Below are 26,524 nucleotides of genomic sequence, written 5' to 3'. Positions count from 1 at the left end.
CAGCCAGCACCCTTCTTAGCCTGTTAACTTAAAGGCAGGAGGAGCCCAAAGTGTTCAGGTGGCAATTTTTTTTTTTTTTTTAGTCGGAGTCTTGCTCTGTCGCCCAGGCTGGAGTGCAGTGGTGCGATCTCAGCTCACTGCAAGTTCTGCCTCCTGGGTTCACACTATTCTCCTGCCTCAGCCTCCCAAGTAGCCGGGACTACAGGCACCCACCCCACGCCCGGCTAATTTTTTTGTATTTTTAGTAGAGATGGGGTTTCACCGTGTTAGCCAGGATGGTCTCGATCTCCTGACCTCATGATCTGCCTGCCTCGGCCTCCCAAAGTGCTAAGATTACAGGCATGAGCCACCACACCCAGCCTCAGGTGGCAATCTTAACTTCTAGTTTAATGGAATTGTTGTGTCTCCTGGTGGCAGCGTTCCTCCCTCTGGAACTAAGAGCTCTAGGCCAGCAGAACTAAATGTTGCAGGAACAGGAAGCAAAAATTTTACTATTGGATCACTAGGGGTGATGGTGAGGGGTGCCACTTCCACTACCAACCCTTGATTCCTGGACCTGTGAATCCTGGCTATGGGAGAAGCAGTACCATATATTGGACGCTGATTCAGAGCAGACACGGCCTTCTAGAGAACTTTGGCCCAGCCCTGAAAAGTATTGTCACCTAGTTGGCATTGTAATTGTGACTTCAAAAGGCCATTCCACCATTCTATCAATCCAGCTGCTTCAGAATGATGGGGAACACGGTATGAACAGTGAATTCCATGAGCATGAGCCCACTGCTGCACTTCTTTAGCCATAAAGTGAGTGCCTTGGTCAGAGGCAATGCTGTGTGGAATACCATGATGGTGGATAAGGCATTCTGTGAGTCCGCAGATGGTAGTCTTGGCAGAAGCATTGCGTGCAGGATAGGCAAACCCATGTCCAGAGTAAGTGTCTCTTCCAGTGAGGACAAACCTCTGCCCTTTCTCTGATGGAAGAGGTCCAATATAATCAACTTGCCACAAGGTAGCTGGCTGATCACCCTAAGAAATGGTGCCATATTGAGGGCTCAGTGTTGGTCTTTGCTGCTGGCAAATTGGGCACTCAGCAGTGGCCGTAGCCAGGTCAGCCTTGGTGAGTGGAAGTCCATGCTGCTGAGCCCATGTGTAACCTCCATCCCTGTCACCATGGCCACTTTGTTCATGGGCCCACTGGGCAATGACAGGTGTGTCTGGGGAAAGAGGCTGAGTGGTGTCCACAGAATGGGTCATCCTATCCACTTGATTATTAAAATCCTCCTCTGCTGAGGTCACCCGTTGGTGAGCACTCACATGGGATACAAATATCTTCACGGTTTTTAACCACTCAAAGAGGTCCATCCACACATCTGTCCTCCAAATTTCTTTGTCACCAATTTTCCAATTATGCTTCTTCCAAGTCCCTGACCATCCAGCCAAACCATTGGCTACAACCTGTGAATCCGTATATAATCGCACATCTGGCCATTTCTCCTTCCTTGCAATGTGCACAACCAGGTGCACTGACTGAAGTTCTGCCCACTGGGAATATTCCCCTTCACCGCTGTGCTTCAGGGATGTCCTAGAAAGGGGCCTTACTGCTGCAGCTGTCCACTTTTGGGTGGTGCCTGCATATCGTGAAGAACCATCTGTGAACCAGGCCCTAATGTTCTCTTCCTCTGTCCACTGATCATAGGGAACTCCCCATGAGGCCATTGGTGCAGGCTAGGGAAGAGAAGGCAGGGTGGCAGGAGTGGGGACCATGGGCATTTGAGCCACTTCCTCATGTAACCTACTTGTGCCTTCAGGACCTGCTTAAACCTGATCATGTATAAACCACTTCCATTTGATGATGGAATGCTGCTGTGCATGACCCACTTTATGGCTAGATGGGTCAGAAAGCACCCAGTTCATGATAGGAAGTTCAGGTCGCATGGTGACTTGACCCACAGTCAAATGTTCAGTTTCCACCAAAGCCCAGTAACAGGCTAAGAGCTGTCTCTCAAAAGGAGAGTAGTTATCTGCAGAAGATGACAGAGACTTGCTTCAAAATCCTAGAGGCCTCTGCAGTGGTTCACCTATGGGGGTCTGTTAAAGGCTCCAAACAGCATCCCTATCTGCCACTGACACCTCAAGCACCATTGGATCTGCTGAGTCATATGGCCCAAGTGGCAGAGCAGCTTGGACAGCAGCCTGGACCTGTTGCAGAGCCTTCTCCTGTTCTGGACCCCACTCAAAACAGGCAGCCTTTTGGGTCACTTGATAAATGGGCTAGAGTAACACACCCAAATGAGGAATGTGTTGCCTCCAAAATCTAAATAGGCCCACTAGGCTTTGTGCCTCTTTCTTGATTGTAGGAGGGGCCGAATGTGGCAACTTATCTTTCACCTTAGAAGGAATATCTCTACAGGCCCCACATCACTGGACCCCTAGAAATTTTACTGAGGTAGAAGATCCCTGAATTTTAGTCAGATTTATCCCATCCTCTGGCATGCAAGTGTCTCACAAATAAGTCCAGTGTGTTTGCTACTTCTTGCTCACTGGATCCAATCAGCATAATGTCATCAATGTAATGGATGAGTGTGATATCTTGCAGAAGTGAAAAGCAATCAAGGTCTCTCCGAATAAGATTATGACACAAAGCTGGAGAGTTGACATATTCCTGAGGTAGGCCAGTAAAGGTGTATTGCTGGCCTTGCCAGCTGAAGGCAAATTGCTTCTGGCGGGCCTTATGGGCAGGAATGGAGAAAAAGGCATTTGCCAAGTCAGTGGCTGTATACCAGGTACCAGGAGATGTGTACATCTGGTACAGCAGCTGCAATTGGAGTCATCACTTGGTTAAGTTTACAATAATCTACTGTCATTCTCCAAGATCCATCTGTCTTCTGCACAGGCTGAATGGGAGAGATGAACAGGGATGTAGTGGGAATCACCACCTGTGTGTCTTTCAAGTCCTTGATGGTGGCACTGATCTCTGCAGTCCCTCCAGGGATGAGACATTGTTTTTGATTTACTATTTTTCTAGGTAGAGGCAGCTTTAATGGCTTCCATTTGATCTTTCTTACCATAATAGCCCTCACCCTACCAGTCAGGGAGCCAATGTGGGGGTTCTGCCAGCTGCTAAGTATGTCTATGCCAATTATGCATTCTGGCACTGGGGAAATGACCACAGGATGAATCTGGGGACCCACTGGACCCACCGTAAGTTGGACATGAGCTAAAACCACAATGACATTTTTGGTACCCTGGAATCAACACCAACTCAGAGCCAGTGTCCAGTAGTCTCCGAAATGTCTGATAATTTGTCTTTCCCCATTGCACAGTTATTCTGGTAAAAGGCTGGAGGTCTCCTTGGGGAAGGATGGGAGAGAGATTCACTGTATAAATTGTCGGTAGTGGGGTCTTTTCTCAAGGGGACCTGGCCTACCTTTCATTCGAGGGGTTCTGGGTCTGTAAACTGGCTGGAAAGTCTGGAAATTGATTGAGGGGCCATGATTCTATGTTTTTATAATTCATGTTAGTCTTTTATCCATTTGACCTAGAAGTTTTCTGCTTGTATAAATTAAGTAGGAATGCAGTAGGCTTCCTATCAATTTCACCTGTAGGAACACAGTTGTTAAGTAGCCAACGCCAGAGCTCTACATGAGTCAGACTATTCTAATTGCCACTTTGCCTCTGCTGTCCATTACAGTAGGTACACTCACCTTGCCTTTTATGGTTGAGTGCTGCCACTTGGCCCCTACCACCTCAGGATTGTATTTACATTTTGTAGTTGGGTAACTGCAGTTCCCACCATTCAATCTGACATACAGAGAAGAGCAATTACAGGGCTCTTCAAAGATCCAGGTGCTGCCCTCACCAATCTATTTCACAAGGCATTGGTCAAGGGTATATCTTCTGGACCCTCCCAGCTGGGATGAGTAGGTCTAAAGTGGCTAATCCACTCCACCATCCCAATGTTACTAAGCCTTGGGATCCCTCCCTGTACATTAAACCAAGAAAGATCAGGCATTTCCAGCTCACTCGCAGTGGGCCATCATTTAATCCATATTTCAGCTAACCAAGCAAATAAACTATTAGAACCTTTTTTAACTCCCCAAGGTGCAACATTAAAAGCAGAGTCCCTACTTAGTGGGCCCAAATCAATAAATGCAGCCTGATCCAACTCTATGTTCCTTCCACCATTGTCCCCCACCCTTAATATCCATTCTCATGACTGTTCTCCAGATTTCTGTTTATAGAGATTAGAGAACTTAAGCAGTTCTTTTCAAGTGTAATGCACCTCCTCATGGGTCACACTATCAACTTCACCTCTAGCGGCCCACTGAGACTTTAGTTATGGGTTTAGAAGGAAACAGGGGTGTTGGGGGTGGCTCCTGAGGAGAATCAACATTATCTTGCCTGGCAACTGCCTCAGGGGAGGCCATCACTGTTGCCTCAGGCAGCACAGGATTTATCTCCTCAGACAGAGGTGGAAAGGCTGATGGCAGCATGGGTCAGGGAGGGGATGTTGCCACTACTGGGGATGGGGAAGCTGTTCCTTTTGGCAAAAAAGTTTCATCAGAGTTTACAAAGTCAGTGTCCCCAGCTTCATCAGGGTCCTCCCACACGTCCCCATTCCAAGTTGCAGGGTCCCATTCTTTTCCAATCAACGCCGTCACTTTAACAGTAGATACCTGGTGAGGCTGTGCATGCACCTTTTGTTGCAGGTCAGCCACTCACATAATAAGAGCTTGTGTCTGTTTTTCCACAATTTCAGCTCTTTCTCTATAGGCTATAAGACTCTCACTAAGGGCAATCTTAGCAGATTTGAGGCTCAGTATCTGCTTCTGAATCCAGGAGACAGAATCCCTGAGTTTATCATTTTCTTTCATCACTTTGCCCACTGAACTTAGAAGTAACCAACCAGCTTCATTATGTTGCTTGGTTCTCCACATATGGTCAAAGGTATTATGTACAGAGTTACTAAACTAGCCTCTCATGAGCAGTGAATCAGGAGTGTCAAATGCATTTATTTTGCATAACTGTCTAAATAGTTCATGCCAAGGACTATCAGTGTTTTCCATACTATTAGAAGTAGAGTCCTTAGCATTTTTGGGTCTAATCGTATTAAGCAGCTGCCTCCAGAAACCCCAAAATCAATGAAAGAACTCCATCCTTAATATTCTGTTCCTCTAGAACCACTCCCAGTACCAAAATCTGTATTAGTCAGGGTTCTCTTACAGGGACAGAACTAATAGGATATATATAAAATTAGTTTATATATATAAATATAAACTAATAGGATATATATGATACATATGATATACATATATATATGTGGGAGTTCATTAAGTATTAACTTACATGATCACGAGGTCCCACAATAGGCTGTCTGTAAGCTGAGGAGCAAGGAGAGCCAGTCTGAGTCCCAAAACCAAAGAACTTGGAGTCTGATGTTTGAGGGCAGGAGGCATCCAGCATAGAAGAAAGACGTAGGCTGGGAGGCTAGGCCAGTCTCTCCTTTTCACTGTTTTCTGCCTGCTTTATATTCACTGGCAGCTGGTTAGGTTGTGCTCCCCAGATTAAGGGTGGATCTGCCTTCCCCAGCCCAGTGACTCAAATGTTAATCTCTTTTGGCAGAACCCTCACAGATACACCCAGGACCAATACTTTGTATTCTTCAATCCGATCAAGTTGACACTCAGTATTAACCATCACATGTGGCTCAAACAAATTAGTTATGTCAATCAGATTTTGTTTTTGGAGAGTTTCAACCAACCAAGCCACTGACTACTGCCAGTAACTGATGGACATTGGTATTGGAAGGTCTTACAAACTCAGAGGCTGTGATAGCTATTGGGCCCGTATGTAAGTTGCTGAAAGGGCCATTGTCTTCCTGAAAGACCTGAAAAGAGAAAAGAATGGAACAGACACAAATTGATGAAGAAATGAGAGAATATGTCACTGCCCATTAGAAAGAGAGAGAAAGAGAAGATGCCTGGTTTATGTTCTAACTTTCAGTTCTAATTTCCTTGAGCCTGGCTGTTTGTTTCTTGTGAATTCTCTCTCTTTCTGTGTGTGTGTGTATTTAAATGTTAAATATTTAAATTTTAAACTTTAATCCTTTTTAGTATGTGACCAGAAAGCCTGCAATTAGAATAGAAATGGTACCAGGAGTGGGGTTTCAAGTGACAGGGCCTTAAAATATGGGACAGTTATGGTGTCATTGGGAGGAGATATAATCTAAAAATAAATTACAAGATGAGAATTTTGCAGCCTGAGATTTTTGGTGAAAAACCAGTTAAGTGTCACCTGCAATCCCTTGAGACCCAGGACATAACCATACAAAAGGTGGAGCTCTGGGAGGCTTGATGACTGAATGTAAGAATAATGAAGCAGATTATTTATTGCTTAGAATCTTAGATTAAGGCCAGCAGCAAAGAGACACGTTTCTATCCAGAATGCCTGTCTATCAGCAAATAAGAAAAGCAAGGTGATTATGTAATCCTGGGGCAGGAAGCCCATTTTGTCTGTAGCTGGAGCTCTCTGATTACTTAGATTAAAATCCAGAAACTAATGGGCCTTGCCAAACTGTGGTCTAGTCCTAATTTTCTGTCTCATTGAGTTTCTAGTGCCAAAGCTAAAGCTGTGATTGACAAAGATGGATATTTAGGCCATTGGAAAAGGATTATCTAGAAGGAATTGCTGGGGAACATGACACTCCCACAAGCTCCTCCAAGGCATTTTTTACTCTGCCTTCCCTACAAAAGAAGAAGATCCCTTCCCACTGGGAGGCCAGTCTAACAGCTAGGATTGAAGTATGGATAAGGAAAGACAGATTAGGAGAGAAATAGCTAGCACTTTTTGCCTACATCCCTTTTGCACTAAGTGGCATCAGCCATTAAGAGAAGGACAGTCAGATTGAAGAACCTAATCCTGGGTTCTGAGCAACAGAAAATTGATGGGCCTTGTCCTCAGGACTTATTTCAACTATTAAGAATATGCGGCTTCCAAGGACATTGGCCTTACAGTGTCAGTCAGGGTAGCTTCAGAATTAAATATTTGCTTAGACAAGTAGCCACTGTATGGCTCTTATCCTAGAGATCTCTTTCTTTCCTCTTCTAAGTAAATGATTGTTTTCTGCTATCTTCCCATTTTTGTTCCATTGTTGAATATTGGGGTACAGCAGAGGTTAAGTTTACCATTTAGTTCATAGATTGTAGGAAGATGAGACATCACCTTTGGACAGGGTCTCACAGAACTAGGAGAGGAATGGATATAACCTGAATATTATGGATTCTGAGGCAGGCAGGCAACCTTTGAGATGGCCTTGAGACACTCACTGCCTCTGAATGAGGAGCAGAATATGACTTCAAGTTATTTCCTATGGGGAGAGGATGTATAATTTATAGTTGTAAATGTGATCAATTAGACGAAAGTGCCTTTGAAAATGTCCAAATAAGGAAAAGGTTATGTGTGCCAGGCAAGCAATAGAATGAAACTGACAGGCTTTCATTATTTGTCTTGTTCAGTGATGCTGGAAGGGACAGCATTACATGCCACATGGACCTGGGATGGACACCTAACTCAGAGCAGCAAATCCTATGACTTACATTGTCAGGGTTGAATGGATAGGCTCATCAAAGCAGACTCTTTCTCCCGAATTTTGAACAAGGAGACATTGGGTCTATTATCACTTGGAGTGAGCTCTTCAGTTGGGTCCTATACACTGGGGGCATGAGGAGCAGACAGGAATGAGGTGGGGTGCCAGGGGAGAATGGGGCAGTCACCTGGAGACTGGTGACTCCCAAGAGGGAGAGATAGAGTTGCTGCTTCTGTTCTTAATGGGTTTCTCCTGATTTTAGAACCTCTCATATCTGGCAATATTTTACTTTTCTGTTCTTGGATTTCGTTGGATTTCTGCTTTCTTACAATAAATCCCAATCTGTCACAGAAATCTAGCATTCAGGAGACAGATCCAGGTGGAAATATGTTTTTCAGATCCATCTACATTTCCGTGGAATCACGACCTGGGAGTGGAGGAAATCACCCAAGGAGGCGTACAGGGAAAGAGAAAATACTGTATTCTGATCATTACAAATACCTCATATTGCATAGTATACCACAAGATATTAAATGTTTGCATATATTATTTACTCTTCTAAACAACTTTGTAAAGTAGCTGTTATTATTGTCCTAATTTTACAAATGAACAAAGGTGATAAAAATGGGTTCAGTTATTAATACTTTGCCTGGGTTGCACAGGTCTTCTGACTGAGTTCACTTTTCAGCTCCCATTAGGAGCAGAAAGGACTCAGAATTCTCAGGGCAGAGCTATATGCACTGGACCAGAATCTGGACCGGAATTCTCTCCAGAGGTGGGCACCACTTTGTAATCATAAAGACCAGTATTACCTGATATTTGCAGAGAAGTTGACAGCAGAGTAAATGAATTAAAGGAAGGATGCTTATCCCAGAGCTCCTTGTTTCCCTTTGTGGGTCTCCTTTTCCCCCACCCCATAACTAGCCCTGCTGCTCTCTAGCCCCTTTGAGGGAGACCACTGACCTGCCCCATCCACGGAGAAGCAAGAGGCCTGTGCTACAGTTATCCCTCCTTATGGCCAATTCCTGGTCCTTTGGGGGAGTGTTTAATGCTCCCAAATTTTGCCACTTGGGGATAGGTAGTGGAGAGGGATGGTAAATGGTACTCTGTGGGAAAAGGATTACATGGGCAAAGGATTTGGGAAATGCTGAGTTAAACAAAAAGAGATTTCCTGATCACAGTTCTTAGACCGTTAAATGTATGAACATGCATCTCCTCGAAGGGCATATTATGGGAAGAACTTCCCCAACTTACCTGACCACAGAACAGCTTCCTAATGTGCTAGCATTTTAAGCAGTAATGGGGAAGGGGAAAAAGATTGTGGAGGTGGGAGGCAGGAGGGGGGAGGCATGCAAGAACTTCACCTCAAGGTTTAGCAAACACCTACTCCCTATTCATGTGCAATGGCCTTGAGTGGAGCTCTCAATTGATAAGTGGGGGTTTGTTTGTGTGTGCGAGTGTGTGGTTTGCGTGTTTGTGTGTCCATGCACCCACACACATAGGCACAAATCTTGGCTATCAGGATGCAGGCTATCAGGCTATGCAGGAACTGGATTGATTTTTATAACTTTGCTCTTAAGGTTTTTCATCCCCTAATATTTGCTCAGGCCTCTTTTGGGACTACATGTTAAATAAGGCATAGGCTGCCTCACAGTGACTTTATTTGCTTGTTGTGGGTGGTGGTGGGGCCGGGGAGCTCATTAGGATTCTTAAAAGTTTAGGAAGGAGCAAAGGCCAAGTCAGAAGAGGACACCTGCCTCCTGACTCCTTTGGGTCTCTCTTTTTGGCCTGCCCTACCTACTGAGGACTCATTGGAGGAGCCCTCGCAGGGAACTTCTCTTAAATTGACACCCTCTGTTTATTTTTAAACCCCTAATTACCCTTTAAACTTGCTGTGGTTTATTTTTAGAGGTTTCTCATCCACCTCATTAACAGCTTGTAAAAGCTCCTGTCTCATATTTCTACCATTTATGCCCTTAATTAAACACAGTGGCTTTTGTTATCTCAGAATACTGGTCTTGTTTAGAATTTAAATAAGATGACTCCAAGCTACTGCCTAACTGCTTTTTAAGCATTCCTTCCCTTTCCTCCAATCCTTTTGTCTGCCATGGGTCTGTCTAAAGCCTTGTCCCCAGGGTTCTCTCTGTTCTTTTTTGGTTATTTTTTTCATAATCAAGGGCTGAGAATGCAGAAGAAGGAGGCGTGGGATGCTGACAGCTCTGTTTTGTGTTTCAGTTTTGTTTTGTTTTGCTGATTTTGGGGGTAGGGCACCGTTGGGCTCCTTCCTCCACCTCTACTGGGAGTTAGGAAGAAAGAGGTGGGTTAAGACTTTTTCAAGCTTTGCCATCCAACATGTGAACAGAACAGCGATACTTGATTAAATGCACACCAAGACTCTGATCTCTGATCTGACACCTGCTGATCCTCTTCCCTCATCAGGAAAGCGCTGCCTAATTACCTTTTCCTGCTAGCCCAGTTTATATTCAAACCTTCTTAGTGGGACTGACCAAAATATTGAAAGCATCCATCATCAGAGGTGCTTGACACCAGGTACTGCCTCACAGAGGGAGGAAGGCTGGTGTAGGGCAGAGGAAGCACTTGCGGTCTGGGGACAGTCAGTGGCACAGGCCCGGGTAGCACCTGCACTTTGGCCAGGGCAGGGCAAGCCCAGTCAGTGGTCTGTCCTTTGTGGCCTGGGCCCAATCTGCCCTGTGGAACTCACAGTCTCCCTGGCAAGAGAGAAACCTGTCATCTGTGCTGTTGGCTTAGTCAGTGGGCACAGGCTGAGGTGGTGCCCATGCCCTTCACAGGCAAAATAAAACAAATAACACCAGGCTCATCTAGGCTTGACTCTCAGTTCCTTCCCTTGGCCTTGGGCAAGTTACTTTACTTCTCTTCCTTGTGTCCTCTTCCATATAATGAGGTGATATTAATATTACCTACCTCAAAAGGTTGATGTCAGAACTAAATTAGATTATGTATGTAAAGAATTTGGCATGGTGACTGGCACATCATAATCATGTAACAGATGACAGCTGCGGTGATTAGTATTAGTATTATTGGAAGATAGTGACCATTCTGGTCCTATGTGGCCACTTGAGACCACAGGGGCAGTGGGAGCACTGTGGGTCATTGTGATGATATGGATTTTATCCTGTAAAAGAACCTGTCTACTCATTCACTCGCATGTCTGTTTATCCAAAAAACTTATCAAGCACTTACTATGTGTCAGGGACTATGCAAAGTGTGGACAAAGTGGGGCCGTCCATGGGCGTCAGCTCTCAGGCAGCCTCTACTTTGATGAGGGAGATCCTACTATAACATACATCAGAATAAAATATGTATTAGAAAGAAGATACAAACACTGGACTTACAAGGACAAACAAGAAGGAGCTCATAGTTATGATCTGAGAGACGCAGAACTCAGGAAAGATAGAGGAGGGATGTTTGAGCAAGAAAGTGAAGGATAAGAAAGATTTCAAGGAGCAAAGGAGGGAGGGAAGAACATTCTAGGATGAGGGAGAGGCATTAGCAAAGTCATGGAAAAGTGAAAGTGCATGGGTATTTGGAAAATGTAGCTTGGGTAGAGAGAGAAAGTGACCATGTACGGCCCAATGATGGCTGGACTCAAATGCCACAGTAGGGAATTTGAAGGAACTGAGGTCTTAAGAGAGGTGACATTAGACCTTTGTTTCAGAGAGATAGCTAACTGGGGCTGTGTGAAGTAGATTGGCAGTGGGTCCTAACCTTTCATTACCAGGAAATCCCTTTCATTAATTTACCCCCATAGATCTGGCAGTTTGATTTTGGACATTTAACACATTACATTTATCAATAGTCTGTGATGCTTTATTGGGGTAAATGTATAGTTTCCAGGAGTTCTTTTAAATACTGAAGACCCCTAGATATTTAAGAGTGCCAGGCTGGGAACCAAAGGGCTAGGGAGGTAGAAGAGCAGATGTCTGAAGACCCCTTAGTAAACTCCTGGATGCCTGGGACAGAAGCGAAGAAGTCCTGAACTAAGGTAGGTGTGGTTTCTGAAAGGTGGGGACGGGTATGAGATGTTCTGTGGGTGAAATGGACAGAATTCAGTGAGTGATTGGGGCTGAAGTGAGGGAGGAATAGAAAAATGAATCAAGGTTGGGCATGGTGGCTCATGCCTGTAATCCCAGCACTTTGGGAGGCCAAGGTGGAAGGATCGCTTGAGCAGGGGAGTTCAAGACCAGCCTGGGTAACATAGTGAGACTCCCATCTCAACAAAATTGTTTTAAAAAATTAGCTGGGCACAGTGGTGGACATCTGTGGTCCCAGCTACTCAGGAGGCTGAGGTGGGAGGATAGCTCGAGCCCAGGAGGTAGAGGCTGCAGTGGGCCATGTCCTTGCTACTGCACTCCAGACTGGGCAACAGAGCCAGATCCTGTCTTAAAAAAATAAAAAGAGAAAGAGAAAGGAAAGGAAAGGAAGAAGGAAGGAAGAAAAGATGAGTCAGAGCCTCTGGGCCTGGGGATAAGAATATTAATGAGAGGGGACCCGGAGGGGACTGGTGGCCAGAAGGAAGGAGTGTCAGTTGATAGCGGATGCACTGAGTGTGAGCTCACTGCAGTCTTCTACATGGAGTTCTTCAGCAGGAAGTTGGGAGCTTGGGAGAAAGGTCACTGCTGTGGGGCAACTCAAGACACTTTCTCATGGGCAGCGAAACTGAGGCTCACTTAATCTTCCATCCTCAGACCCAGTGGCTAGGACTAGTGCCCCCTGAGACACCCACCTTTACACTTACCTTCTGCCCTGATGAGACCCCAATAATCTAGAGTCTACTTCCTAACATTCTCCTGTACCTGTCCTTCAGTGCTTAGGAAAGGGTTGCTGGCTATAGGAAAGAAAAGATTGGGTTAGGGAGAGGGGTGTGAAGAGGTGACCAGCCCAGGGCAGCGCTCCACCACTGCCTCCTGCCCTGCTTCTGCCCAACCTGCAGTTAGCCTGGTATAAAACAGATGCTCTCAGTCATGATCAACCTGTCTGCTTCTGCTTTTTCTCTGTGGTCATGGGAAGCAGATGTTTCACCCTGCTGTAGTGGGGACTAAATTACAGTAGCATTGGTGTGGGGTGACCTTCAGGGCACTGGGCAAGGCTCGCAGAGGGGGTGCCTTTGCTAACACCCCCTCCTGTGCAAGTCTGGCAGTGTGTTGCTCATGAGGCTGCCAGCCAAATGCCAGAGGGGGAAATAGTCACAGCCCCAAATTGTTCATGAACAGACCTAAGTAGACACACAAGTCCCATCACAGGGGAACACAATCCCCCTGTGAGCTGTGTCTGGGTCAGGGTTTTCTCAACTTAGGAACAACCATCCCATGCCAGGTAAAGCCACATCTCTAATTCTGGGCTTAATGTTCCTTGAAGCATGTGCCTGGACTTTGTTATGCATCAGAATCACCAGCCAGCTTGTTGAAGTGCAGATTCCTAGGCTCCAATCTAGTGCATCAGAACTTCTGTGGGTAGCAATTTACATTTTTAACAAGCTTTCTAGATGGCTCAAATGCACAGTAAAGTTTGAGTCGCTGATGGAGAGCATCCTCTGTTAAATCACACCAAGACTTCTTCCTTGCATTGTCCATCATAGACCATGTTTGTGGGGTTACTGTGTTAACTGTTTTCTGAATCCCATGCTGGGTATTCTGAATCTGGGTACTTGACTCTGGTTGTGGCTCATTTGTCCTCCCCTCTTGGCTGTAGGTGCCTCCTCTCTGACAGGCTCCCCATGATGGGGCACCTGGATGTGCAGGGCAGCGGGTGGGAGCCAGGCGAGAAACGGCATGGAAGAAATAGGACACCAGCTTCTAATAAGGGAGTGTGCCCAGCACCGGCTCAAGGTATGGGAGGGAAAAGCATTAACCCCTGTGGGGCTGTTCTGGAAGGCTTTTCTGGAGAGGCTGTAGTTAGGCCCCAAGAATAAGTGGGATTAGGTTTCCTGAGACTAGGGAGGACATCCTGAAGATACACAGTATAAACAAACTATGGTGAGAGGAGGATGTTGCATTTGGCCATAGAAACGGATGCTGAAGACTCATGAAGTGTTTTGAACACCAGATTAATGCATTGTCAGTTTCATGTAAGGCAAAGTGCTTGGTAATTTTTAAAGCTCTATGCAAACATTAATCATTCCTTTCTCCTTCTGTGGGCAAAAGGGGAGTTAGTAAAAAATTATGAGTAATAGTGGGATGCCTGGCAAAGGTTTTAGGATGAATAAATTAGTAGGTGAGTGGAGAACAGCTTTTTAGGGGATCAGAAGTAGTTGTCCAGGGGCTGAATCTGATTAGTTTGCCCAACAGTGTTAGCTTTTCAAAAAAATTTTTAAAATTTAAAAAATTTTTTTTCAGATGGAGTTTTGCTCTTGTTGCCCAGGCTGGAGTGCAATGGCGCAGTCTTGGCTCATTGTAACCTCTGCCTCCTGGGTTCAAGCTATTCTCCTGCCTCAGCCTCCCAAGTAGCTGGGACTGCAGGCACCCGCCACCACGCCCGCTATTTTTTTTTTTCTTGTATTTTTAGTAGAGACGTGATTTCACCATGTTGGTCAGGCTGATCTTGAACTCCTGACCTCAAGTGATCCACCCGCCTTGGCCTCCCAAAGTACTGGGATTACAGGCATGAGCCACTGTGCCCAGCCTTTTTTTTTTTTTTTTTAATTTGCATTTGAATGTCTTTAAATAGAGCTTTCACCTTCCAGTTCCCACAACCTACAACTCTACATTTGTTTTACAGCCTCACACATTTACACCTGCTTAGCCCCAGAAGGTATTAGAGTTTTTAATCTCTCAATTGTTATACATGAGGGTGAGAAGTCGAAATTCCAGTAGGAGAGATAACAGTAGTGGGAAGTAGTGAGGGCCCAGAGAGAGTGGGGCAGTGAGATAAGAAAGAAGGAGACGACACAAAATAAGTAAATAGGACATGCTGGCGGATTGAGGGAGAGAGGAGTCAAGGGTTAAACTGATGGGACAATGCTGCTGAAGTCTGCAGAGGCTGAGGAGCGGCTCTGAAGGATATGTTGGGTTTAGGTTGTGGCAGGATATCTCAGGGCCTTGTCTAATGGCAGGTGACAATTTGGGCCGGGTGCTGAGAAGAATAATGGTAGCTGGGGACACAGATCAGCCCTGGCGTGGAGGCGGTAGGTGAAGTGGAGGTGGACGTGAGATGGGTAAGAGTGTGCAGGGAGAGGGTGGAGGGCTGGAGCAGCCTTCTCACTGCGAGGAGGTGTGCAGAAGAGTCAGGATGGCAGCAAAGCTGGATCTCATGCAGGATCCCAGAGTCAGACAAGGAGAGAACCTCCAGGAGGGAGGGGCTGATTGGCTGCCGGAGGCACTTTGGCAGCCGAGGAGAACATGGGTTGGAAACACGTCCTTTAATAAGCCATTGACTTTGAGCATTGGTGAGCAGGTCAGCAGGGGTGAGCGTGGGCGTGGTTGGGCTCTGCTCCTTCAGTAAGGGAGCACTGAGGCAGTGGAGCTCCGGCTTCGCCTGAGGGGCTGGTATGGACTCCCGGCACAACCTGGCTCTAAACTGGACAGTGGAAGGGTGGCCTCTGCTCTGACCTGTCACTGTGTCTTCCCTGAACGGCTGTGCTTGGCCAAAGCTGAGCTGTTCATAGTTGTCCCACACTAGCTCACTCTGCGCTTCTCCCCAGATGTCCTAGAAGACCACGGCCCTCTCTGCTCCTCAAGCCAGAAGCTGCGCTCGGGTCAATAAGCTGGGGTTGCTGGAACTTTTCGGACTGCCGAGGTCACTTCCGTTTCTGGGTTGTCTGACACTCGCCAGTTTTTTGCTTGCTCTTTAGCGGCTCCTCCTCCTTGTAGCTCAGCACCCTGTGAGGTTGAAGAGGCGGCTGCTCAGCTGTGGCTGAAAGTGAGGAAGCTCCCTTTAGGGGGTAAGGGTTGGAGTTTGAGATGAAAACTGTTTGGTACCGCTTGGTTTCACATTTTCCCCCAAAGTGAAAATCCAGCTGGTTTGTTCCCCTGGTTTGTCTCTAAAGCAGTATCTGGTATTTATAGACGCCTGAGCCAAGGGCCAATCAGCTCAGAATGGAAATGCCTGAGCCTGGAGTTCTCTGGAGCAAGCGTCTCCTGGCTTTCTCTCTCCCTGGAGTTCAGCTAAGGTTTTCTCTCGAAAACTTTCAAGCCCTGAGAAGTTTGAAGAGACACAAACTAGGGGAAAGGACTCTAAAGCACACTGACTGTCTTTCTCTTGGCATCGACATCTTGTGTGTTTTTTTATGGTTGATAGCAAGAAGGTAGCTGAAGAGCTAGGAGAATGGCCCTGTGCGGGGCGCAAGGAGCAGCTGCAGCGTCCAGCTGTCTAGGGTGATGGGTATTGTCTCCTGTTCCCGCAGCCTCTAGGACCTCCTGCTTCTGAATTATGTGCCCGTGCTAACCTACTGGGACAGAATTGTTTTTAGCATGTACCTTCCAGCTGCAAGGAAAAGGAATGGGGTATCTGACATTTTAAAAGACAGCTGGAATGAGTGAGATATCAACTGACACATTCATTAAATGTCATCACTTTTGTTTCTCTTCCACGTTCAGTGCTTAAGTTATTCTAAAGTAATTATCCAGCCACTTGATTTATTCCTTACACCCCCCCTCTGCTTCCTGCCACCCTCTCCATGCTTAAGAGCAGCACAAGTTACCTGGTTGTAAAGGCTGAGCAGGGGCCTTCAGAGAAAGAGGAGACTGTCCAGGCAGCTAGGCTGCAGGATGTTCTCACAATGGGGTCAGAAGTCGAGCCTGACCACTGCCATGAACGTTGTCATCCCCGTTTTACAGATGAGGGAAGTGAGGCTCAGAGAGCATAAGTGATCCATCCAGGGCAGACTGGGGAGGCTCGAGGAGCCAGAATTTAACCCAGGTCTTCTGCCTCTAGGCTCTTGAGCTTACCAAATGTATTGGTGTCAAAGAGGCAAATCTATCTTCACATGCTAGGTAGCCACCGGGATTAAATAAACTGAAGAATACAATTTCACACCCCCCTCTCACCCCTACTTCCTTGTCAGGGAGAGGGAGAGCCAGGGGCAGGAGGACAGCTACAGGTTAGCATCCAGGAGGCAGATGAGGAATCTCTCTGCACAGTAAGTCAGTTATATTTGGATCATTCGGCAAAGAAAGTTCTTAGTAATTTAAGGAAGACAATGTGTGAAGTTTGTCTGGTTCTTTGATTTCACAATCCATTGTAACTGCTGTGTGTCATTGTTGGTAATTTTTCCAGAGAGATGAAAGACCATGGTACAACGGGCCATAGCCCTTTCAACTATGATTAGCAAGTCCTCTGTCATCTCAGGGACTCACATTTCCACAAACAGAATTTCTAGCCCCAGGTTTCATTCCTTATTGCTCCAGCCTGAAATGTTCCCACAAACCTAGCCTAGGTACAGACTGCAAGGTGAAGCCACAGAGAAAAGCAGAAATGCTACATGGCTCACGAAAGCCTGGGGCATCTGCCCACATTGGTGCTCTGTGTATCTCTGGATAATCTCTGATGTGTCACCAAACTTCCCCAAACTGTATGGATAAAAGAGCCACCTCAGGGAAAAGAGTCACATATCTCCTCCATTCCTTTCCCCAGTACTAATTTACTGTGAGTTAGTCGCCCTCAGCTGAGATTGCTGCAGGAGGTGAGTCACAACTCTGGTACTGAAAGGAAAGAGATGCAAGGAGGCAGGAGAGCTGAGCTAGCCTGTGGCAGTGCCTGAGTTTGCAGGGTTCCTGTGAACCCTCCGTATTGTCTGCCCTCTCCTGTGGCAGCTCATCAGCTCATCACCAAATTTCCCTTTTTGTCAAGTCTCATGGCTCAGGTTTTGTCTGGAGCTGCATATTGTAACAGCGTGGTGAGCTCTCCTGCCTTTTTGAAGCTCAACACTGCTTTTCAGTAGAGCTGTGAAGTTATACCAGCTTCAGTCTTCCTTGCATTGTCCATCATTTGCATCATTGTCGTTTGGGATTACTGGCTAGGGTTGGGTTTGATAGGCAGATCCCACAACTCTTCAGCTGCTCCTGGAGGAGTAACTGATATGGGGGATCAAATTAGTATGCACAGCTGATGGTTCTCAAAGAGGCCATGACGGGACCCTCTCCTGGAAGGGATGAGGCTGGGGTTTCAGAAGGTACATTTAGGGGTACACCATGAAGGAATAGGCATAGTTGTCTGGGTTAGGTAATCCTTCTCTAGGATGTCTTAAATCTCTGGTATTTCTCAAGCTTTGCTCTTACTGTATTACAGAGTAATTTTCTATTTCTTCGTTTGTCTCCTCCTCTGAATTGTGAGCTCCTTAAAGAGCTATGTTTTGTTAGAAGGCAGCTTAGCGTCATGCTTAAGCATGTGAGCTCTGGGATTTAATTACCTGGGTTCAGTTTCATGATCTTGGGCAAGCTCTTTACCCTCTTAGGGCTGGAGGGAGAATTAGATGAGATTTTGCATGTAAAGCACTTAGAACAATGCCTGGCATATAGTAACTGCTTAGTGTATGTTAATTATTATTATTATTAAATTTGCATGTCCTCATCTCTAACATGATACCTGATATACACTAGATGCTCAACACATGTGTTTTGAATGAATAGATGAGTAAATACCCATGTGTATGTAGAAAAAGAGGTGAGCCTGCCATAATGTGAGTAAGCCCAGTTGAAGTTCTTGAGCATTCTGGGGCTGAGGTAGGGCAGGAGAGAGAAGCTGGACTTCAGGATTGAGTTCTGTTGTTGGGTTGGGAATTGGGCCAGGACATTTGCAGTTGTGGGAGATGACTTTCACAGGGAATTGGTAAGAGTTGAGTTTAGTGTAAAAGGTCTGGTTAGCTAGGTTTGACTTCCACATGTACTTGGTTCTGTAACCAAGGATCACAATATGTGTATATCAGGAGGGTTCTCAGAGCAGAGGTGGATTTATTGACAGAATGTCAGCAAATGGCACCTTGTGGAGTGATTATAGTGTCTTCAAGAGTTGGGTTCCTGCCAATATTACCCAAAGTAACCCACAGATTCAAGGCAATTTCTGTTAAAATCCCAAAGATGTTTTTTGAAGAAATTGAAAAATTCATCCCAAAATTCATATGGAATCTCAGGGAACCCTACATAGCCAAAACAATTTTGAAAAAGAACAAATTTGAAGGACTCATTCTTCCTGATTTCAAAGCTTACTTTGAAGCTACAGTAATCAAAACAGTATGGAACTGGTATAAAGACAAACATATAGACCAAATAATTAGAACAGAGAGCTTAGTAATAAACCCTTGCATATATGGTCAAATGATTTTTGTCAAAAGTATCATGACCATTCAGTGGGGGAAAGGACAGTCTTTTCAACAAATGATGATGGGAAAACTGGATGCCCACAAGCAAAAGAATAAAGTTGGACCCTTACCTTACAGTATATGGAAAAATTAACTCAAAATGGATCAAAGGCCTAAATGTAAAGCGCTAAACCTATACAACTCTTAGAAGAAAACAGAGGAAATCTTCATGACATTGAGTTTGGTGATGATTTACTGGATACAAAGGCACAAGCAACAGAAGAAAAAAGACAAATTGGACTTCATCAGAATTAAAAGCTTTTGTGCCTCAAAGGACATGATCAACAGCGTTAAAATGCAGCCCATAGAATAGGAGATGATATTTTCAAATCACATATCTGATAAAAGATTAATGTCCAGAATATATAAAGAACTCCTACAACTCAACAATAACAACAAAAACAACCCAGTTCGAAATGGGTAAAGGGCTTAAGTCAACATTTTTTCCAAAGAAGACACACAAATGGCCACTAAGCACATGAAAAGATGGTCAACATCACTAACCATTAGGAAAATGCAAGTCAAAACCACAATGAGATACTACTTCACACCCATTAGGATGGCTACTATCATAAAAGCAAGGGTTGGTGAAGATGTGGAGATACTGGAATTCTTGTGCTGTGCTGATGGGAATGTAATAAAATAGTGCAGCTGCTATGGAAAACAATATGGTGGTTCCTCAAAAAAATTAAAAACAGAATTACTGTATAGTCCAGCAATTCTATTTCTGGGTATACACCTAAAAGAATTGAAAGCAGGGTCTCAAAGAGATGTTTGCCCACCTATAGTGTACAATAATAGTAGCATCATTCATAAAAGCTAAAACATGGAACCCACCCAAATAGCCATGGGTGAGTGAATGGATAAACAACATGTGGCATATCCATACAATGGAATATTATTCCACCTTAGAACAGAAGGAAATTCTGACATATACTACAACATCTGTTGAGGACATGATGCTGAGTAAAATAAAGCAGCCACGAAAGAAAAAGCCTGTTGTATTCCACTCATATGAAGTACTTATAGTAGTCAAATTCATAAAGACAGAAAGTAGGATGGTGGTGGACAGGGGCTGGGGGAAGGGAGGAATGGGGTGTTAGTGTTTAACTGGTAGAGAATTTTAGTTTTGCAAGATGAAAAGACCTTTGTGGATGGATGGCGTTGATGTTAGCACAACAATGTGAATGTACTTAATGCCTCTGAACCACACAATTAAAAATGGTAAATTTTATGTTATGTATATTTTACACAGTTCTTTTTAAAACATCAAGGGCCGAGCTGATGGGAGACAAAAAAAGAGTTGGGGCCCTGCAAACATAGGTGAAAATGGACTTTTGTGAATTGAGTTATATTGAAGCAACTTGGATTCGCTTGTTATGAAGAATCATTTTAGGAAGCCCTTGATTGATCTGTTTTTGTTCATCAGCATTTGCATCAATCAACCTTGCTTGGGCACCTCTCCATCATGATTCACTTCACTTTCTTTTCCCTTGACCTCTAAATGCTGATGGTTCCTGAAGAACCTCTTTTTAGGCTCCCTCGTCTAGTTGTACTCGCTTAGTTGTACTCACTTAGCAGCGTCAGCCTCCTGTCTTCACATCGCTTTGTGGTGTAAGGTTTCTATAAACTAACATCTCACACCTGACCTCGCTGCCAGGCTGCGTCTTGAACTGCAGCTGTCTGCTAGACATCCCTCCAGCATGTCAAACTCAGTTTGGCCCAAATGGGACTCATCACTTTTTCTTGCTCTGCTGAATTTCTGGTTCCTGTGGAAGGCATAGAACACTTAGTTTCCAAGGTATAAAAACATACAACACTTGGGAAACCCCCTTTCCTCTCCCTGTCTTTCAGATGAGCTCAGCTGTCAGTGGTGTTGCGTTTTCCCTCTGTGACCATCAAATTTTTAAAAAATAGAGATTGGGTCTCGCTATGTTGCCCAGGCTGGTCTCAAACTCCTGGGCTCAAGCAATCCTCCCACCTTGGCTTCTGAAAGTGCTGGGATTGCAGGTGTGAACCGCCACATCTGGCTGTGACCACCACATGTTGTACAGGTACTCTGCTTGTGTCTGGGTCAGCCCTACACTCCCTCTTGAGTGGATGGCCACAACTGCCTGCCCATCTCTTCACCTCCAGTATCTCCACATGGGCTTGCTGCTATGAACCAGCCAAGGGAAAGCTGGGGAGAGGCTGGTCCTGTTCCTTCTACTAAGGAATCAGACCTCTGGATAGGGCTCACCCTGAAGGAGAGCAGGATGTGGCACAGATCATAAAGTCCCAAGTGGCTTCTGGTTGATAAATAGCCCAGGGAGGAAAGGCTGGTTAAGTGGATGGGATGAGGCCGCTAGACTGTCTCAAAGTCAGAGGAGCAGGTGCCAAGCCACCAATGGAGGGTGGGGCAGCAGGTCCAGTTCCCAGTGGAGGCAGTTGGCAAGAGCTACACAGGGGCCAGGTCTAGAGTCTGGTGGGTTGGGGCCAGGGCTGGGGACAGCAGGGCTCCATGGGCAGAAGTCCTGCACTCTGCCTGGGCTGACTAGTGCAAGCAGGGTAACACTTGAACTCAGGGGGTTCACTGTCTCCGCTAGATTCAGGGTAGTGGCAGCCCTAGGCATTCTGGCTCTGGACCTTCACTTGTGTGGGCCCCTCAGTTTGCAATATGCCTCCTCCCCACAACTTCCACACTTCCAAATCCCACTCAGCCTCAACGCCTAGATCAGAGCCACTTCGCACCTGAAGCTGCCGCTCATTCTGCTGAGCTGGGATGTTCTTTCTTGGACCTCCATAGCCTTTTACTTCACCTCCCTAACTGCACTTCCATTTTCTACCTTGAACTATTGTTACTCAGTGCCATTGTACTAGACTAAAAGCTTTCTGTGGGCAAGTCATTTGACAATCAATAGAACACATGGATGCCTGTGTTAGTGTTTCTGAATCCATCGTTCAGTAGCTGTCAGCCTCCACAGGCCTGTTTACATTCACTGTGGGTCTTCCCAGGTGCTGCTAACTCAGTATTTCCAGTTTTTCTTTCCCCGGGGAACTCGAGCCTTTTTTGTGAGACTCTATCAGTAGTTCTGGCAGTGGACTGTGAAGAAAAGTGACGTGTTACTAGAGCATTTAGGCCAGTAGGAGACCCTTCCAAGTGCTCTTCTCCCTTATGGGTGGCAACTAGCAGTGTTTGAGATGTCAGCTACTCTGTCCTCCTGAGTCCCCCTGAATAAATACGATGAGCAAAGCTCCTAGCTGACCTGTGATAGCTGAGCAAGGCTCCTAGCTGACCTGTGATGGGCGCCTATCATGGATGAGAAATAGGCTTTTGTGGTTTTCAGCTACTGCAATCTGCAGGTTGTAATTGCAGCATAGCCCAGCCTATACTAACAGACACAATGACCCCTTTGGTTTATCAGCTCTAGATGTGACCAGCACATTGCTGCATCCTGCTGGCTGCTGGGTGACCTGATGGGAAGCCACTGGTAAGGGGAGGCTGCCTCTTCAGGCAGTAGAGTGCTGCTGTCAGCAGTTCAGCTCACTGGGCCTCTCATGGTGGAGCACCCCTCATTTAGATGCAGATGTGCAGGAATGGATGGTCCCTTCCACTCCCCTCTCTACAGACTGCTCTCTAAATTAATTAAAAGCTGCAGGCGAGCAGAGAGATATTCTATTACATTAGAATGTTCTTTTTTTAAAAAAAAATTTTGAGGCTGCAATAGTATTTTCCCATGGCTTTGCCAAATTATGTTTTACGATGGTTAGCAGGATTCCTCTACTGGTGGGTGACAGCATCGTACTTCCCAGATGTGAGTGTGTGGCCCACTTCCCTAAGGGAGCTTCAGCATCTGCAGGGGCTGCTTGTTGAGCTGAACAGCTGAGGGAACAGCGGAGCCCTGTGCGCCAAATGATCTCCGAGCCACAAGCCTGACAAAACACAGGTGGATTCCAGCCTGATGAGGTACACAGGTATTCCTTGGACAGAACAAAAAACAAACAAGCCCTTCTGCTCTACCTCTGATAGAAGGGAAGTGGTTATCCATGTGAAGCAAAGATTGAAAAGGAAAGCTTTGAGATGCCCTGTGCGTGTGTTGACTGCTAAACCCCAGGAACATAAAATGACAAGAGAAATGGGCAAGAGACAGAGATTTAATTGAATAAAAACTCCAGGCTGTGACGGGGTGGGAAGACACGAATGAGTAATTAACGACATAATATTTTAAATGACAATGCAATTAATTAACGTCCTGGGTAAGCGTAGAGGGGGAGGAGGGCATCTTTCAGCCCAGAAACACTGCTAAATAAAGGAGAAGGGAACTTTTCATGTTTTTAAAAAAAACCTATATGCAAATGGCCCTGGTTATCACAACTTCATCAAAGCTCACAGCAACAACCTGAGAGGTTTCTCTGGCCAGAGAAAGCCAACAAATGGATCAACTTTGTATTTCATTTTTTTCTTCTCTGTGAGGGAAGAGATACTGGGCTAGATAATGAAGTTGGCAGATGTTCAGGTTTCATTCATGATTCAGGCTGAGGACTAGTCTACCTTGAGGGTGCTGGGGATGAGGCTTCAGGAGATAAAAGCCTCCCTGGGGTGGGCTCCCAAGCCTGTAGGAATAGACCCAGACTGCTAGAGCAGCAGCGGTTGCAGTTGGTCAGGGTGGTGTAGGGGCTGGCTAGAATCTGTTCAGGAAATGATTTTCTGAAACCACTGGGATGTTCACTCATGGGAGATAGCTGCTTGGATATAAGGAATGCCTCAGATGAGCAATACTGTTGTGATTCACATTGATCACACTCCCTTCTCCAAGAGGTTAGAATGGGTTATACTCACCTGCCTAAGGGTTTAATGATGACAGCTGGACATGAATTTTGAGTTCACCTCCAGAAGGAACTTCTCACACTAATTTCTGGACTCCTTATGACCCAGGAAACTCAGTTGTCTCCTTTGTAATTGCAAGGCCTACAGCATCTGTTCACTGACAGAAACGACTATCTTGATGGGGTCAGTCTAGAGTCAGAATCATAATGAAGTCTGTCGCCTGCCAGGAATCTTGTCATGACCTTGGGTTTTTTCTCACTCTCAGGAGAACACCCAAATGCAGGACTACCAGACTAGGAAGGCCTGTCAATGACAAGATATCTGGGGAGAAAAGTCATCTTTACACATGAGTCCCTAGCCTAAGGCTCAGTACAGGCTGGAGTTTAGGATTATCTACATTTACTTTTGTAAGCAGAAAACTCCTTTTGCCACAATATCCTGTTAATTCATGCCCAACTCAGTCATTTTTAGGGCTAGAAGATACTATGCAGAGTTCTATCAGCAGAGAAATCTGACAACTTGGTTTAAAATGAGGGATACTTTATTGGTCGCTGCTCCTCTACCATGTAACATATATAAAGAATAAGACACAGGTGTGTGAACAGATTTTCTGTTCTTGATTTTCCACTGTTAAAAGAAGGGGTTCTTCAGCAGACTTGCCTCTTGCAAGTAGTACACACAGCGCTGGAAACTGGCATTGTGTCACCACAAGTCGAAGTAGAAACTCACCTCCATGCACTTACTGGGGTTATACAAACTGAGATTGAGCAAATCAACCTGGTTTTAGGGGTTGGTGGGAAGACCACTATTAACTCAACAGAAATGTGCTATTACAACACAGAATAGTTCAAACAATTTTTTTTTCCTAAACTGAGTTTGGCCTAAGGTAAAGATCTAAAGGAAACAAGAAACCCTCACAACCACTGAAACAAACAACACTGAAATACTTAGTAATTTATAGAACTAAAGTTTAAGATGAATATTGTCAAAGAGCCAAAGGGGCTGAAATAGGCTTACGCTGACTCGGTTTCAATCAAAAACATACTCTTCATAGAAAGATGGACTCAAACTGCTACTTGGATTTCAAAACTCCCCATTTGGAAAAGAACATTTAATCTAGGTTTTTCTTTAATCTGTTTAGGCATTTTAAACAGCAGCTTGATACTTCATGGAATTATAAAGCTATGTATAATGCAGAAATCATTCCAGAACATATGTTTCTCTCTTACTTTACAATGAAGGTTATTTCTGAGGACAAAGATCCTGTTTTCAAACAAATGCAATCATTAACTGTGGTGCATCAGAAAACATATGGCGTGTTTAGTTTTGGCGGAATCATTCCTAAAGAAAGTGACTAAGTTCCCATGAGGAATCAAGATGTTTTCAATTCATGGGGAAAGCCAACGAGGAAGGGGAGTGAGGAACCTTGCACATCAGCTGAAGGCTCACAAGCGCCTCAGAGGTCTTGTGATTTCAACACAGGACTGAGGGTCCCAATGTGGTTTATGTCCTGCCAGCGAAGAGCTTCAAAGACTAGTAATTCACCTCACAAAGGCTCTTCCATGGATTCACCCCATTCCTGCAGGGCACTGAAAATGCAGCCACAGTCCCACCACGCCTCCTCCTTTTCCAGGGTTGTGGAGCTTGCTGGAGACACAGCATTTCAGAAACTCAATCCACCTCTTTCCAAAAAACTGTACCTTGTATTTTCTAGAACCAACTTCTGGGCTTTCCACCCTTTGTCTTTTCCTACTCTTTTTTTTTTTTTCTTTTCATACCAGCAGACCCATAAAAAGTGAAAAACCACAAAAACATCACCTTGGGAGACAGAAAAGACTAAGACAGATCTGACCACATGACAAGTGTCTCAGCCTTGACCTACACAGGAGCAGGTAAGACTCTGGAGTGACGGACGGCTGCTGCTGCTGCTGCCGCTGCTGCGACTGCACAACACTGTTTAGACGGTTGAACAAGTGCAAAGAGAACATTGCTGAGTCCCATTTGTGTTATTTGGCTGCACATCTCATGGTGTCGGAGGTGGTTTCGGAGATGGGCACGAGCTCTCACTGTCGAAGCTAGCAGCTTGGCCCTGCCACTGCAAAGAGGAGAACAATCTGTTTATTAATTGCTAAAGGAATTTACATTTCAACTTGCAAAACTGAACTGGCCCAATGCACTGAATTCACCTTTCCCAGCTTCTCATAAGCTTTCTTGAATTTTGCTGTCAGCCATGCAAAAACATAAGGGAAACAGCTTAGAGCTTCTAGTTTGGAATACCTGATTTTCAAAAAGACCTACTGCAGAGATAATTAAAGCTTTCTTAACTCTCTGTTTCTCTCTCTCTCTCTCTCTCTCTCTCTCTCTCTGTGTGTGTGTGTGTGTGTGTGTGAATGAGGTGCTCTGACTGGGCCATTTCTGTGTGCTTCAGCCATTTTTCACACTGAAAATCATATTGTGTTAGCAGCGAAAGAGGCAGTGTGCAGAATATGTCCTTACTACCAAGAACCCATGGTCATGCATTATTAGCAATTTGTCTGGGAGCTGATAGCACAGCTAAAAATCTGATACTGCTTTAGCTTTGAGCTGTCTCCTTTGCTTTTCATTCTTCCTATGGGCATTTGCACCTGACTTGTGGAGAGGTAGACGTGTGAGCAGACCCTTCTGGGCTTCTGCAACCCCTTTCTCCTCCCCAGCTCTCCTAGCTCACAGACTGCCTCCTATCAGCCCGACTCTAACCCTTCTGTGAAAGAGGTGATGTAATGAGGCGTAATGGAGTGAAGGAGAGGGCTGAGGCTGGGTGGAC

General features: G+C 45.3%; 1 protein-coding gene and 1 pseudogene across 1 annotated transcript in view; both read right to left on the bottom strand.

The window, feature by feature from the left end:
• Nucleotides 1-25,709, bottom strand: part of LOC129041412 (large ribosomal subunit protein uL13-like) — a 90,675-nt pseudogene extending 64,966 nt beyond the window's left edge.
• SYT6 (synaptotagmin 6) overlaps nucleotides 23,031-26,524 on the bottom strand; it is a 64,616-nt gene continuing 61,122 nt past the window's right edge. The window contains exon 7 of the mRNA XM_054463315.2: nucleotides 23,031-25,816. Within this exon, the coding sequence (XP_054319290.1) occupies nucleotides 25,745-25,816 (72 nt within the window). The 3' untranslated portion in view covers nucleotides 23,031-25,744. The remainder of the gene's footprint in view (nucleotides 25,817-26,524) is intronic.

The sequence above is a fragment of the Pongo pygmaeus genome, chromosome 1 (assembly GCF_028885625.2).
Source record: "Pongo pygmaeus isolate AG05252 chromosome 1, NHGRI_mPonPyg2-v2.0_pri, whole genome shotgun sequence".
Classification (NCBI taxonomy): Eukaryota; Metazoa; Chordata; class Mammalia; order Primates; family Hominidae; genus Pongo; species Pongo pygmaeus.
The sequence above is the reverse complement of the archived record's forward strand: the minus strand, read 5'-3'. Positions and strand labels throughout refer to the sequence as shown.